Source organism: Lissotriton vulgaris, chromosome 10 (genome assembly GCF_964263255.1).
Source record: "Lissotriton vulgaris chromosome 10, aLisVul1.2, whole genome shotgun sequence".
In the NCBI taxonomy this organism is placed as follows: domain Eukaryota; kingdom Metazoa; phylum Chordata; class Amphibia; order Caudata; family Salamandridae; genus Lissotriton; species Lissotriton vulgaris.
The window spans coordinates 885,257,877-885,271,898 of record NC_141698.1 but is presented as its reverse complement, the minus strand read 5'-3'; the positions used below and the strand labels follow the sequence as shown (position 1 = coordinate 885,271,898).

Genomic DNA, 14,022 nt, shown 5'->3' with positions numbered 1-14,022 from the left:
CCTGAAGATAATAATGTATTAACTGACCTACAATTTGGATTTAGGGAAAACTTAGGAACAGTGGAACATGCCTCCAACCTAACGATTTTGATAGAAAAATACACTAATGCAAAAAAAGGTAAACTTTACCTAGCTTTTGTGGATCTTTCCACTGCGTTTGATTCTGTATGGCACAATAAACTGTGGAAAATCCTCGAAGCGATGGGAGTCGAACTACCTCAATCCAACTTGTAAGATAATTATATTCTGATGCTAGAGCCAAAGTACGGTATGGGCCAAGTGGGGAATATACAGCTCCATTTGCAGTAGAGAGGGGGGTTAGACATGGTTGTGTCCTGGCACCCTTTTTGTTCACCCTGTATACCAACGGCCTTGAACAGGTGATGCTCGAGGGGTGTCAGGACCTACCACAAGTACAAAATCGACCCATACCCACCCTACTCTACGCTGATGACGCAGTGATAATGACCCAAACACCATTAGAGTTACAGCGGGCCCTGACCAGATCTAATGACCATATGGAAAGTCTTGACCTAAAGATTACCGCTAGTTAAACCTATGTAATGAGCTGTTGGAAGGCAAGTAGGAAAGAAAGATCTATCTTTATTGGAAACAATAAACTTGAAAACACAAAAACAGATCCATATTTAGGTATCCTTGTGGACAAAAAGGGCACTTGGCAACAGGCCATAAGGGCAAAAAAACTGATATTTATGAAAACAACAGCAGCCCTCGTAAATTTTGCTCAGAAATGAGGTAAAAGGCCACCATCGGAAGTGATTAAAATCTACCAAGCAAAATGCGTCAGTGCAGTATTATATGGTGCTGGGATTTGGGGACCCTATAACGTAGCAGACATACAGAAAGTGGAAAATGCTTTTATGTGCTATATATTGCCTGTCCCTCATTCAACCTCGACTTTCATCTGTCACACAGAGCTGGGGCTGCAATATATCACGGATAAAATAAGGGTCCAGCCAGTGCTATTATGGCATCGAATTCGGACCTCGATAAAAACAACTTTCAATCAAAGGGTCATAGAAGACTCTCTTAAACTAGTCCAAGCCCTAGCTATTAGATGGCCGAAGTACATTAAAGATTTTACGGGGGACCTAGGACAGCCAGATTTTGTCCCCAATCCAGTAAAGATGATTAATAGCTCTAGGAAAGATTTTAGGAAACAATGTATGTCACATATGGAAGAACTCAGATATGGTAGTGCAGCCCATAAACCAGCTGTTCGGCTACATCAGATGATCCTCTCTTCCACTAAAATGCAATTCTATTTGACCTATAATGGTACTGGGTATGACAGATTAGTACATATAGGTTTTAGATTAGATTATTTGTATCATCTAGTATCATTCCCTACAACTGATGATTGGTCAAAAGACCTAGGCGCTTGCCCTTGTGATGGTGTTGTGTCCCAATTGACAATTTTACCTGTTTTATTTTGTAAATATTATTAGGAACATAGAAAAAGCTGGATACTTCCAATTTTTAACATTTGGGGTTCAAGGCAATGCCTCCCTGCCTATCTTGCATTGCAACTATTGGAGAATGAATGTTATGCCAGAAACATTGCACTATGGTAAAAAGCAGTAATCAAGTTTAGGAAATAACTGTACATTTTAATGTACGGGTTTTATTTGGATACATGGTTTTAAATGAGCTGTGTCATGAATTGACAAATGTTTTTTATCTGGTAAATCTCAACAAGGAAGTGGTAATATAATATGGTTTTGGTACTTTCTTAATAATGAACTTAAATAGAATGTTCAGAATGTATAACTTTGTATTTGTGTATTATGCTTTTATGTTTTTTTATTGTAAATACAAATTTAATAAAGCAAATTTGAATTTGAATGGCTGAATAAAATGATCAGAACAAAGCAATTTGAGGAAACCTATGCAAAGACGGTCGGGGGCTTAAAGCAATTTAATGCCTGCTGGCAGTATTGCAACTTGATTGAATACTAGGGACTGGGGGCCCAGTATACTTTAAGATCTCCTCAAGTTGAAATATGCCTTTAAGTCAGGCGCTATAATGGGTTTTTTAATGGGTTATAATAATAATAACAATAATAATATATGTCTTTATTTCGGTGCAACACATCCATAAAAGATACAGTCAAACATTCATACAGAAGAGAAAATATATCACATTATAAGTAAAAAGGCAATTCATGCAGCTAAAACATCATTAAAGATTTAAAACAATCCGAATTGGTAAAACTCTATTGGACAAGGCTATACACACCCACGCGCTAGAAGGACTTCACCAGAGCAGGCCGCACTGGTTCAGACAATTCTAGATAGCCTAGATCTGTAATCGACTCCCAAAAAACGTATCACTGCACAGAGTCTGGAGGGGTTAGGTAACAACTGTAAGTGCAATAGTGCCACTTTAGCTTGCCTAAACTTCAGACTTTTTAACAAGGGCCGGAGAAAGCGTTTTCTAGGCAAAATGCTTTTTTTTGCACAATAGTATAAAATATAATGTGTCCTGAGGAGAACGAAGATCACAGCCATAGGGACCTCGTTGGTCTGGCCGGGGGAATAAAAACGCAGGGGATGTTAAAAAAGAGATGAAGCTGATTAAATCTAAAATGTGTGATAAAGAATCTATCATGAGCGCTAGTTAGGACCAAAAGGTATGGTTCAATACTTTGAACTGATTTTAACATTACATAGGCTCTTACTGAGGGTTTACTAAGCTCAGTGTTTTCACGATTTACAGTTAAAAATTTGTGGTGTAGGTCTTTTATGATTTTATCGTACCCCAAACTTAAAGTGTCATGTGCAAAGAAAATATGTGGCCTGTTTATAGCCTGGAAGGACTCCTTTATGTATCGATTTCAAGGGATTTTATTGACATGTTCCAATGCCAGGCAATTCGATACGATCATGCGGTTTAAATTCTTATGTTCAAAAGTCCATGTCTTTATCCAGCACACTAAATGTTTGATTGCCACTTGATCCGCCAGGTAACCAACCACTAACTCTTCCTGCATAGGCAAGGCTGGCGTTCCTTGGGGGACTCGCAAGGTCCGATACAAGAATTTATTTTCCACCACTTGTAACCTATGTGGGGGCATATACCCCCAGATTTCACTGCCATATACAACTCTAGAAATACCTTTAGACTTATACAGTTTTAGAATGACCTCCTGGGCCCATGAACCCAATCTACTTGCAAAACTAGTGATGGCTCCCAAGGATTTATTCTGCTCGCTCAACTTCCCTTCTAAGAGGGCTTCCCACTGTAGTTTCTCATCAAATAACACTCCCAGTAAGGGAAAGGCCAGGATCTTACCAAGGGTATAGTTGCAACCTTTAAAGCTTTTTGTCCGAAGCATCCGGGGACCCACACCTAAGACATAGGACTTGGTTTAATTCACAGACAGGTCCGGCCTGTCCGTAAATGCCACAAAACCATCTATTAAAACCTGCAGGCCCCGGCCTGTGTGGGCCATGAGAACTGGTCATCGGCATAAAGTAGGTCTGGCAACACTCTCTTACCTTCTCTAGGGGTGTCTGACTGGAAGGCCAAAAGGGAGCCTTGAGGCGGTTAATATAAATTGAGAATAAAAAAGGAGCTAGGATACAGCCTTGGGCACCACCCGTATACAGTTAAAATGATTGGAAAGATCTCCCTCATGTGAAAATCTCACTGCCATCATTGTGAGGGCATGGAGTGATATAAGTAGATAGATAATATGAGGATCCACGCCCAGAGAGGTTAATATGTCCCACAACTTAGACTGGTTTATCCAGTCAAAAGCTGATGTAAGGTCCATGAAAGCTAAATACATAGCACTCAGTTTGGCCACTGTGTATTTAGATCTCAGGCGATAAAGATTGAGACATTGGTCCGTGGTTGACAAGCCTTCCCGGAAGCCATATTGGACTTCCGATAAAATGTGGTTATCTGTGGCCCACAAAGACAATCTGGATAGAAGTACCCGACCCAGGACCTTGACTACGCTATCAGTGAGGGAGGTTGGATTGTAAGATTGCAGATTATCCTTATTTCCTTTATTAAAAATTGGGACTATGATAGCAGGGGACCAGGAGGGCAAAGTCCCCTTCGAGGGTGTCACATTTACGACTTGTGTCAATAAAGGAGCCTAAACCTCGGTATTATCGCGGAAAAGGTCAGGGGGTATACTGTCAGGGCCTTATTGTATGCCAAAAACTCAATGCTTGAGGCTACCTCCTCCTCCTCCAAAGAAAAACTAATGGGGGAAACCGCCACACAGGGAGGTGTGTCTACGCTGCACTCATTGTCGCATGCTACATTATAAACTTTTTCATAATGACACGCTCCCTGATCTTGCGTGATGTGGTGGCATACTGTCGGATCGACTGGTTCTGTGAAGCAAGGACTATTGATGATTTTCCAAAATAAGGTTGAATCCCTCAGTTCGCTCGCTTTGGTTAAGTCCTCCCAAACCTGCTTTTGGAGTTGGAGCCTGCTCTCTCTCTGAGACTCTTTATAAAGGTGTTGGCACAAGGACACTCTAACTTTCTCGCGTGGCGCCTGTTTCAAGTCAGCTTTTAGCCTCCTTAAGGCCTGCAAACATTTGTGATCAAACAATGAGGGAGAAGCCTGGACCTGCCCTGCTGCCTGTGTGGTGAAAAGACTAGAAACCCTCTGAGCGATGGAGGAGACAGTCTGGATACCCACTCTCTATTTCAGGCTTAAAATTTCCTCGCTCGTTGTGTTAAGACTCAGACATGCGCCTATCTCTTTCTGACATGAAGAGAAAAAGCTATGGTTAAAGGCCTTTTGCGTCTATGATCGCCCATCGGAGGTGCCTACCCTGATCAATGGGGGTTAAGGATGCCTGGGGCTTACGGGGACCTATGGTAGAGTGGCCCAGCCCTCTCAGAACCAGTATCAGTGGGTTGTGGTCGCTAAAACCACTATACTCTATATTAAATGAGCCAGGGACCGCTCTCAAAAGTCCTGTCATAAATATAAAATCTATAATAGTTGCTGAACCCCTACCTTTATATGTTGGGGGCAATTGAAAAATAGGCCCGATGTTCCAAAGATCCAGGGTATTTGCTAGGTTATGAGTAAGTAACAAGTTGTTTAACGCCTTCCCTTTCATTATGTGTTCCATGTGGAGGTCAGCTGAAAGTGGGCAAAGCTGGGCAGTCAACTGGTTCTTCACAAAAGATGGACACAAATGACAGTTGAAATCGCCCACAACCCTCTTCCTTTATGGAGTCTAGGGCACAATTTAAGGCATTAAGATTAGTCGACCCACCCTCTTCCCTCTTTGCATTGTAACATTTAATTATAACAAGAGTGAATGCTCTCCCCTTATGCAATTCTATTCCCTGAAATGCCTGAAAATCCCACTTTAAAATCTTTAGGTCTGTGCATAGGTCAAGGGCCACAAATATGATAAGGCCTCCACTAGCTCTTCTCATGATTGAGTTTGACGTTGGATCAAAAATAGTCTATTACCCATCCAGAAAGAAATTATTCTTGGTCTCCCAGGTTTCCTATAAGCATATCATTTTATATGACCTAACATACAATAGCCATCTGCCATTGGTAAACTTGGATGACAGACCTGTCATATTCCAGGATATAAGACTTAATTCCCTACCAGGAATGTGGTTGATATAACCAGGGGAGGGAGATGGAGAGAAAGGCACATGAGGCCATTCGTGGTGCATGTGATTAATCACGGTAAGCCCATGAGGGGTGGGGCTGATACAATCTCATTTAGGCTCGATATTAATAGAGGGCATATTTCCTCTACACTCTGTCTCAGGGAGTCATTTTGTTGGAGAGGTTAGGCGTGTGTCTCCTCAACCTCCTTAATTCAATCCAACTCATTCAAACCTGCAAAGGGGGCATAAGAGTTTAGGCAACTGTTTCTGGGCTATTTCTTGAATAGTCTGGATACCCACTCTCTATTTCAAGCTTTTTTTTAGGGACTTGGTATAAATTAATATTGAAATTAAATAGGCAATCTGATATTATCAAGAATATTTTAGGAAAAATCTGTTTAGCAACTGACTGCCATTTTTCATAGGGTGTGTGGCAGATCATATCACTTTTAGGACGCAAGTCATTGATGGCGACGAACTTTAAGAGGATGTCGTTCCTCTCTCATTGGATGGCATATTATACTCCTGCGGCCTTGAATAGAATGTATTTGGCACTGGACAATCATTGTTTTTGCTGTAAGCAGCAGGGCAAAGGGGGTTGGTTGTAACATTTTTATTCTTGCCCTATGTTGTTCCGCTTTTGGAGTCGGTTGTTTACAGATGTAAGCTCTGCCATGGGGGTAATGATTGATTTAGATTCCGTCTTGGTACTCTTTGGCTTTTTTAAAAATGGTCAATCTTCGAATTTGGTAAAAGCAGGAGAGACGTTCTTGTCAATTGTTTTTGTTATAGCTCGTTCTGTGATTCTACAAATATGCCGAACCTGTAAGGTTTCTGTCGATCAAGAATGGCTGAATAAAATGATCAGAAGAAAGCAATTTGAGGAAACCTATGCAAAGAGGGTCGGGGCTTAAGAGCTTTAATACCTCCTGGCAGTATTTCAACTTGATTCAATACTAGGGACTGGGGGCCCAGTATACTTTGAAATCTCCTCAAGTTGAAATATGCCTTTAAGTCAAGGGCTGTAATGGTTTTTTAATGGGATATAGGCCGAATGATCGCTCATTGAGATTAAAACATCAATACTAGTCTATGCACTTTAAAGTTGAAGCGAATGGTTGACTTTGCACATGAATATATCATTTATTTTATTTATAAAGAGCTGTAGGTATTCTTTAATAATAATGTTATATGTCATCAAGGTCAGGGTCACAGTTCTTCTTTATTATGACAGTTTTAGCGTATCTAATCCAGGTTGACTGAAAACATCACTGCTGGCCTGCTGCACTTTATTGTTGAAGTATCTTTTCATTCTGCATTTATAGAGTGATAGAGTCCTTTTTGATTCTGTTTTATTTTTTGCATCAAGCACTTTATTATATCAGTAAGGAGTTGTCATAATAAATATTATTTAACTTTATATGCACTTTATAAACTATGCATTTGCACTTTAATATATCTAAAAGGAACAGCATTTTAAATTTGTTGTATTATTTTCCAATTTTCGGAAGCCCTACACATTGAATTTTTAGATATCCGACATTTACCTATCAATAGGTTCAATGTTATTTTCATTGGTGGTTGCCCCAATATGGTTATTTGCAATCATGATTTATGAGTTAGATGTTTTTTTCTTAATGAAATTTTGCTCAATTAAAAAAACATTTAAAAACAAGGATTGTGGTTGCTCCTTGACCAGGGCTCACACCCCAGTCAACCAGTGGCCCAATATATTACATTAGTTTATCTACTGATTTGCTTTTTTTGGTGGTTAAGCATGTTCACAGAGATGAGGTATGTTTATCTAGGCACACGTACCTGCCACTTACTTGATAAGTGTGATTGTCTTGTAATATCATCATAGCACAAAAACGGTTATGTACATTTCTGTGTGGTCCAAATTCACTAGTGCTGAGGCTGTGCCTTCACTACCTTTGCTAGATACCCCCACTCCTGTATTTATCAAACAATTCAGTATGTAAAATATTGAATATTTTCTGAATATTAATTTTGATTTTCTCTTACAGGTTTTCTGGACATTGTTGTTGGGTTCGCTCTCTATTGGGCAAACTGTGCCAAACTTGGAAAACTTTGTCAGTTCTCGTGTGGCTGCCTTTGAAATTTATCAGATTATAAAAAAGGTCAGAACACAAAGAAGTCACTAAATTCCATAGCAGTTCAATGCATTCATATATTTTTTGTATTTTAGTAGTGCCTACATATGAAAAGGCAAATACTTAAGAAAGATGTTTTTCTACCTGAAGAAACAAAATAATAAATTAGAACAATACCCAGATTTGACCTCTTCTGCATTCTCTCAATCAATTTCTTCCCAGCCAGCAGCAGCTTGACATGATTTATGTTCTCTAGTTTAGTTTCTTTACCTACGAAGAACATTTCAGCGCTTATTGCAGCATCAAATATATCAAACCCTTAGGTAATCAGGCATCACATCCAGAGAATATTGGCCATGTTCACTTAGGCAATTCACAAATGCAAATTCGGAAATGTACGTACTATAGAACCCTAACCCTGAGTGTATATTAATCAGCCAGAAGCGTGGACAACTCAATACACGAGAATAATACTTAGATGTAAATCTGCCAGTGAACGGGGAAGCAGGAACTATACACTACAAAATGTGAGAACCATCCAAGTCAACCTCCGTCCCTATACTCCTTTAGGTCAAGTTCAATTCATTAAACAGCTCAATAAATACTACAGGCCTACCAGGATGACACGCTTCCATACTCGGCTTGAAGTAAGTCACAGAGAACAACCTACAAATAAAGAATTGCCGCATAATGGCACACTAAGCAATTGAGGCACAGAATAACACTATTAGGAGAGAGAAAAACATCAAAGGAATACAGTTTCACATAACCAAAGACATTACACTCAAAATGTGCATATAGAAGAGGTACTCATTAATCTTTTAAAAATTCCTCGCTAGGACTTTGGTAATGCTGGAAAAATGGCATATCACCCTCAAGTAGCTGGCCCCATGTACACACCAAAAGAAAAATCCCACTAACATGCATCAGAACACTGCCAAATGTATACACAGTAAACACAAATCCACATCCCTAATGATATGAAACTCACCCAATTTCCAACCAATTATATGCAAGTCAACTTCGTAGGAAATCTAGGCACAGGCATAGCAAGTTTTCAACAGTGTCAGAGGTGGGATTTGGTTTGGGCCACCTCATTTTGAGGAGGAGCAAGAGCATATACAATTTGAGAGATTCTCTGTGTGGTAATTCTTAGGGGGAGATAGTTGACACAGTTGTCGAAAAGAGGCAGGAACTCAGTTCAACAACACACTTTCTTGACATGCCTGTCCAAGTCAAGTTACACACTACACTCCTCTTCGTCACTACTGAATAATTGAAGAGGACCTGCAGGGTTCCTGGTGACATTTCACAGGTAAGGCAATCCGGGTGCTTGCACCAGGCATTGATATCCATCACCAGTGGAGTGGAGCAGTACTTCACTGTGGCACTCTCAGGGGCGTAGCTTTAGAAGGGTGTTTGGAGTGCTACACCACCATATAAATATATTTTCTGGTAAATACTTGGGGACGGGTGCTTTGAGTCTGGTATGGTGGTGTGCCTGTCGGATTTCACCACCACTTTAGACATACAAAGTAACAAAAACGCACACACTATCTCGCTATCTCTGTTTGAAAGTCTTCAAGAATGTTGGTTAGTTTACAAAATATAATTTTGTTCCCTCCCTTAGGGGGTCATTACGATTATGGGCGTACTTGAGTCTGCCTACCATCGTGGTGGTGCTTGGGACCACCCGTATGTATGGCGGCGGTCCCGTACGTAGAATCACAATGCGACCGCTGATGCAGCGGGTCTAACACAAAACTCTCTATCTATATCACCAAGCCAGCAACAACCTCTTTATTTTACTCATCGGTGGGGCCCATAGCACCGTGAGTCACACACACACACACCCTGCCCCTGAATCAGTAACAAGGAGACGAGCTGCAAGACATGTGGGGTACCTTATTAACCTATACAATAACTTTAAACATTATTTACATAAAGATTCTAAATGCCCAAACAATCACAAGAACAACATCAAGGTACTCCCCTATTTGGTTGATAGACCAACTAGTAGAAATCAGTTGATGGTGATTAAGTCCAGCTCAATCACAATATTCTTATGACTTTTAAGATTTAATTGTCATGACTTTAATAAACACAGACTCGAGTTTATACTTATAGATATTAAGAGAGAATTTTATATTGCGAAGATTTTTATTGCACAAGTACAATCTAAAACGCTATTCAATACATTTGAGCAAAGAAAAATGAAAAGTACTCATTACCCCTTGGCCATAGGGCGATGATAGAAACGCAGAATATAGAATAGGTTACCAAGTTGTCTGTCTTTCCAACCTCCTCGATGTCTCCCCCTCGACATAGAATCTCTGCGACAGATCTCGTTCTTTTCCCCATCAAAGTTTAAAGTCCAAAGATTTCCAAAGTCTTTTACACCATAAGAAAAATCGTCCCAACCGACAGCATATCTTGGTGCGAAAATAAAAAGCCACCGAGATCATTCCTACAAACTTTTTATACCCTTTTCACTAACTATCTAAACCTAAAATTGAAACTTTTAGGGGCTTCACTCATTTCTCATTAGTCCATTGGAGGGCTGGCGATAATCACCTCATGTCCTCCTTGCCCAAACCAGTTTGTAAAAGGGAAAAATCATTCTGCAGTTCTCATGAGTTCATCAAATGTTCACATTTGTACTTGTTTAGCATCTTGATACAGTTCCTCTGATACAGATTTCAATTTCCCATCTTTCTCAGGATTTTCCAGCAGGCAACTATGGCACAACTCCTGTTTGCAGGCCAGGCTGGCCTTGACATCTCTTGCTCCGGGCATAGGTCATACACTCGTGACTGCACATCTTCTCTTTTGCGCATGTGTGGGGGCCATCTTTAACAACATTTCCACTATCGTGTTTTAACAGCCACTTTCACACTAGGCCGCTCAAGCCAAAATGGGAACTAATATGAAAACAAACACAACAGAAACTAGATACAGTAAATAAGCCTTTCTGTTTACCTCCCATCACTCTAATTTACTATGTTAAGTGTTACCTAGTGAAGCAAACATATACCTAATTTTACTTACAATCTGCATTCTTTTGCCACAATACAATTCTACTATAAGCATAAATACATGCGTTTACTCTTTTATATTTACGTCATCACAGCTCTATTTTAGTTTGAATCATTTTTTATTAGTAAATTTGATTCTTTGCAAAACAGCAGTTAGTTTTACCACGTTTTGTGTCTATCATGTTCATTTTGGTGATTAGTTTACATGCTTCACACAATGAATAATATTAAAGTTATGAGGGAACAATTTTACAAGGGGTACAAACATTTTTTGTTTCTCCACTGCTCCATCAACCCTCCATGTTGGTCGCATCTTGCATCTTTACCATTGTGGCGGGTGATGCTAGCTACAGCACCCGCCACAATGTGAAAAATGCATGTAGTGTGTTTCCCTGCACTACATGGCATGCACCATGCGGTGCCTGCCACTTAGTGCAGGGAAATGTAGGGGGGTATCATAGGTACCCCCTGTGCACCACCACCTCCCCTCAACTCAAGGGGGGCCCCCAACGGGCCCCTGAGACCAATCCCCACCAGCCTTTCAATGGCGGTTTACCCACCACGAAAAGGTTGGCTGCGACCAGCATTGCAATTTGGCGGACGGTGCATGCTCGGCACCGCCACCTTTTTACAGATACTGACAGCTCCGCCAGGCAATCAGAACAAGTGCCTATGGCAGATCGGTGGCAGGCAGTCTTTGTGCCCGCCACAGTTGTGGTCCTATTCCCCCCGTATTCGTAATTTGGCAGGGGGAAAATTGCTGTCCAATGGCGGAGGGCCCGCCACTGCAACCCTGGCGGGGCAGGCCTTCCGCTATCGTAATCACCCCGTTAGTTCCCCTACCCTACTGACTGCATTCCTTTTCCTCTACACTGTCCCTTAAGCCCCTCCCATGGTGGTCGCATCTTGCATCTTTACCAATGTGGCGGGTGCTGCTGGCTACAGCACCCGCCGCAATGTGAAAAATGCGTGTAATGTGTTTCCCTCCACTACATGGCAAGCACCATGCGGTCCCTGCCACTTATTGCAGGGAAATGTAGGGGGGTACCATGGGTACCCCCTGTGCCCCACCACCTCCTCTCAACTTAAGAGAGGCCCGCAACGGGCCCCCAAAACCAATCCCCATCAGCCTTTCAATGGCGGTTTATCCACCACAAAAAGGTTGGCTGCGACCAACATTGTAATTTGACGAACGGTGCCTGCTCGGCACCACCACCATTTTACAGATACTGACAGCTCCGCCAGGCAATCAGAACAATTGCCTGTGGCAGATCCATGGCGGGCAGTCTCTGCTCCCGCCACGGTTGCGGTCCTATTCCCCCCACCAATTTAGCAGGGGGGAAATTGCTGTCCGATGGTGGAGGGTCCGCCACCGCACCCCTGGTGATGGCAGTCCTTCCACCATCGTAGTCACCCCTTAGTTCCCCTACCCTACCGACTGCATTCCTTTCCCTCTCCACTGTCCCTTAAGCCCCTCCCATGCACCCTGCTTATCACCTATTGTATTTTCACATTATATGCCTGCATGATTTTCAGAAATCCCGAAGCTCCACCCATTCCCCTCCAACTCCTCTTACTGACTGAGCTACACCCCTGGCCACTGTTGGACAGACAATGCATGCATTTCAGTGCCATTGCCTGTTTACCCGTGTTTCCGGAACCATAAGCCGAACATATGTGGACACATCCTTTTGGAATCAACACCACTGTTTCTAATCAATATTGGAGCTGTCTGTGATGCTAGGGGCCATTTCATTCATGTGCATGATATTTGTGGTGCAACACATGCCAGCTTCATCTTCCTTCATTTACCACTGGCACCAGCTATTATGGTGACATGTGGCTGCTAGATGAGTACATGAAACAAGCAGAGAACTGTGTTGCATCATAATGATCATGACGTCATTGAATGATGCTCTTCACAACAGTCTACCTTACATGACTTCTGATAGAGGTTGGCATGAGTGAAATGTGAAACTAATATATGGAAAGCGACAGTAATCCATGTAGCTATAATATCCTTTCCAGGTGATATTTTCTAAGGCCCTCTACCCATCCTCTCACGCCCTTCAAATGTCCAACCGCAGAGCACAAACTGTGACTTGAGACCTGATCAAGAGCACATTTGGTTTCCTGAAGTTGGAATCAGAAGTCTGGGTCACCAGGGAGAGTTGTTACTGTATTCCCCTGAAGTAAATTATATTCTGTTATTGCACAATATTGGCTGCACCTGGGCATACACAAACATCTCTACCAGGCAGATCGACCCCATCTAAGTTCCTAAGTTGGGCCATATCCTTGTGGTTAAGGTCAACCAACTAACCAAATTGTGGCTAAATAATGCATCCAAGATTTATCAAATAATTAGAGTTTATGCAAAATATGACCCTGCCCTAAATGTTATCAAAACAATCATCAGAGCAAACTATAACAGATGATTAGATGGAATTGAAAAATAATGAAACACATTTGATCCGGAAAGGCTCCAGGAGACAAGGTTTAAGGTATATATTAGCCAACAGTAGTAGCCTCTTTAATGAAAGCTTTTAAGGAATCACAAACAGTGGCAAGTTTAAATGACAATAATTCTCTTCTTGCCTTCTCCAAAGATCCAATTGCTGTGTCGTGGTTTAATTATCAGAACTATTTCCACAATTTGGTCAGTTAGTTTTGTTGACAGAATTTTATACATAGACCTGTTACATTGCAGATCCGTATTAAAGAGGTGCAAGGGCTCACAAATAAAACCGTATACCATTGCGTTCTCCTGGTCCCATTTTCATCTGTTAAAATGTAGTCTAGATTTTGTGACACTGTTATCTCATAACGAATTTACTAAAATGTACAAAAAAGATGCTATTCTTTAATGGTATGCGGTCACTCGTAATCACTTGAGGCCCCACCCCAGTCTATCCTAATTTTGCACATCATGCCTCCCCAGTGTGGACCCAGCTGTATGCAAATGTGTCTTGATCCTGTTACAATGAGTCTGAACTGCCAAGCCAGGTCCTCCCTGAACAGGAACAATAGCAACCCAGGGCATGATTCGCCCTTTTTATGGTCTCTTCAGCTGGGTATAGCTTGGTTCCAATGACACAGTGTGTGCAGGAACCACGTCTGGGCATATGTGTCACACTTAGGTCGACATGCTTAAGTATACAAAAAGTGATGGATGGAATGCTTGATTTAATCTCAGCCACTGGTAATCACTGGAGGCCGCATCATAGCCCATCATTATT

The 14,022-nt window shown here is 41.5% G+C and overlaps 1 protein-coding gene across 1 annotated transcript in view; it reads left to right on the top strand.

Moving 5' to 3' along the window:
* Positions 1-14,022, top strand: part of LOC147688945 (ATP-dependent translocase ABCB1-like) — a 1,419,218-nt gene that overhangs the window by 472,939 nt on the left and 932,257 nt on the right. The window contains exon 10 of the mRNA XM_086941842.1: positions 7,662-7,775. Coding sequence (XP_086797968.1) covers positions 7,662-7,775 — 114 coding nt within the window. The remainder of the gene's footprint in view (positions 1-7,661; positions 7,776-14,022) is intronic.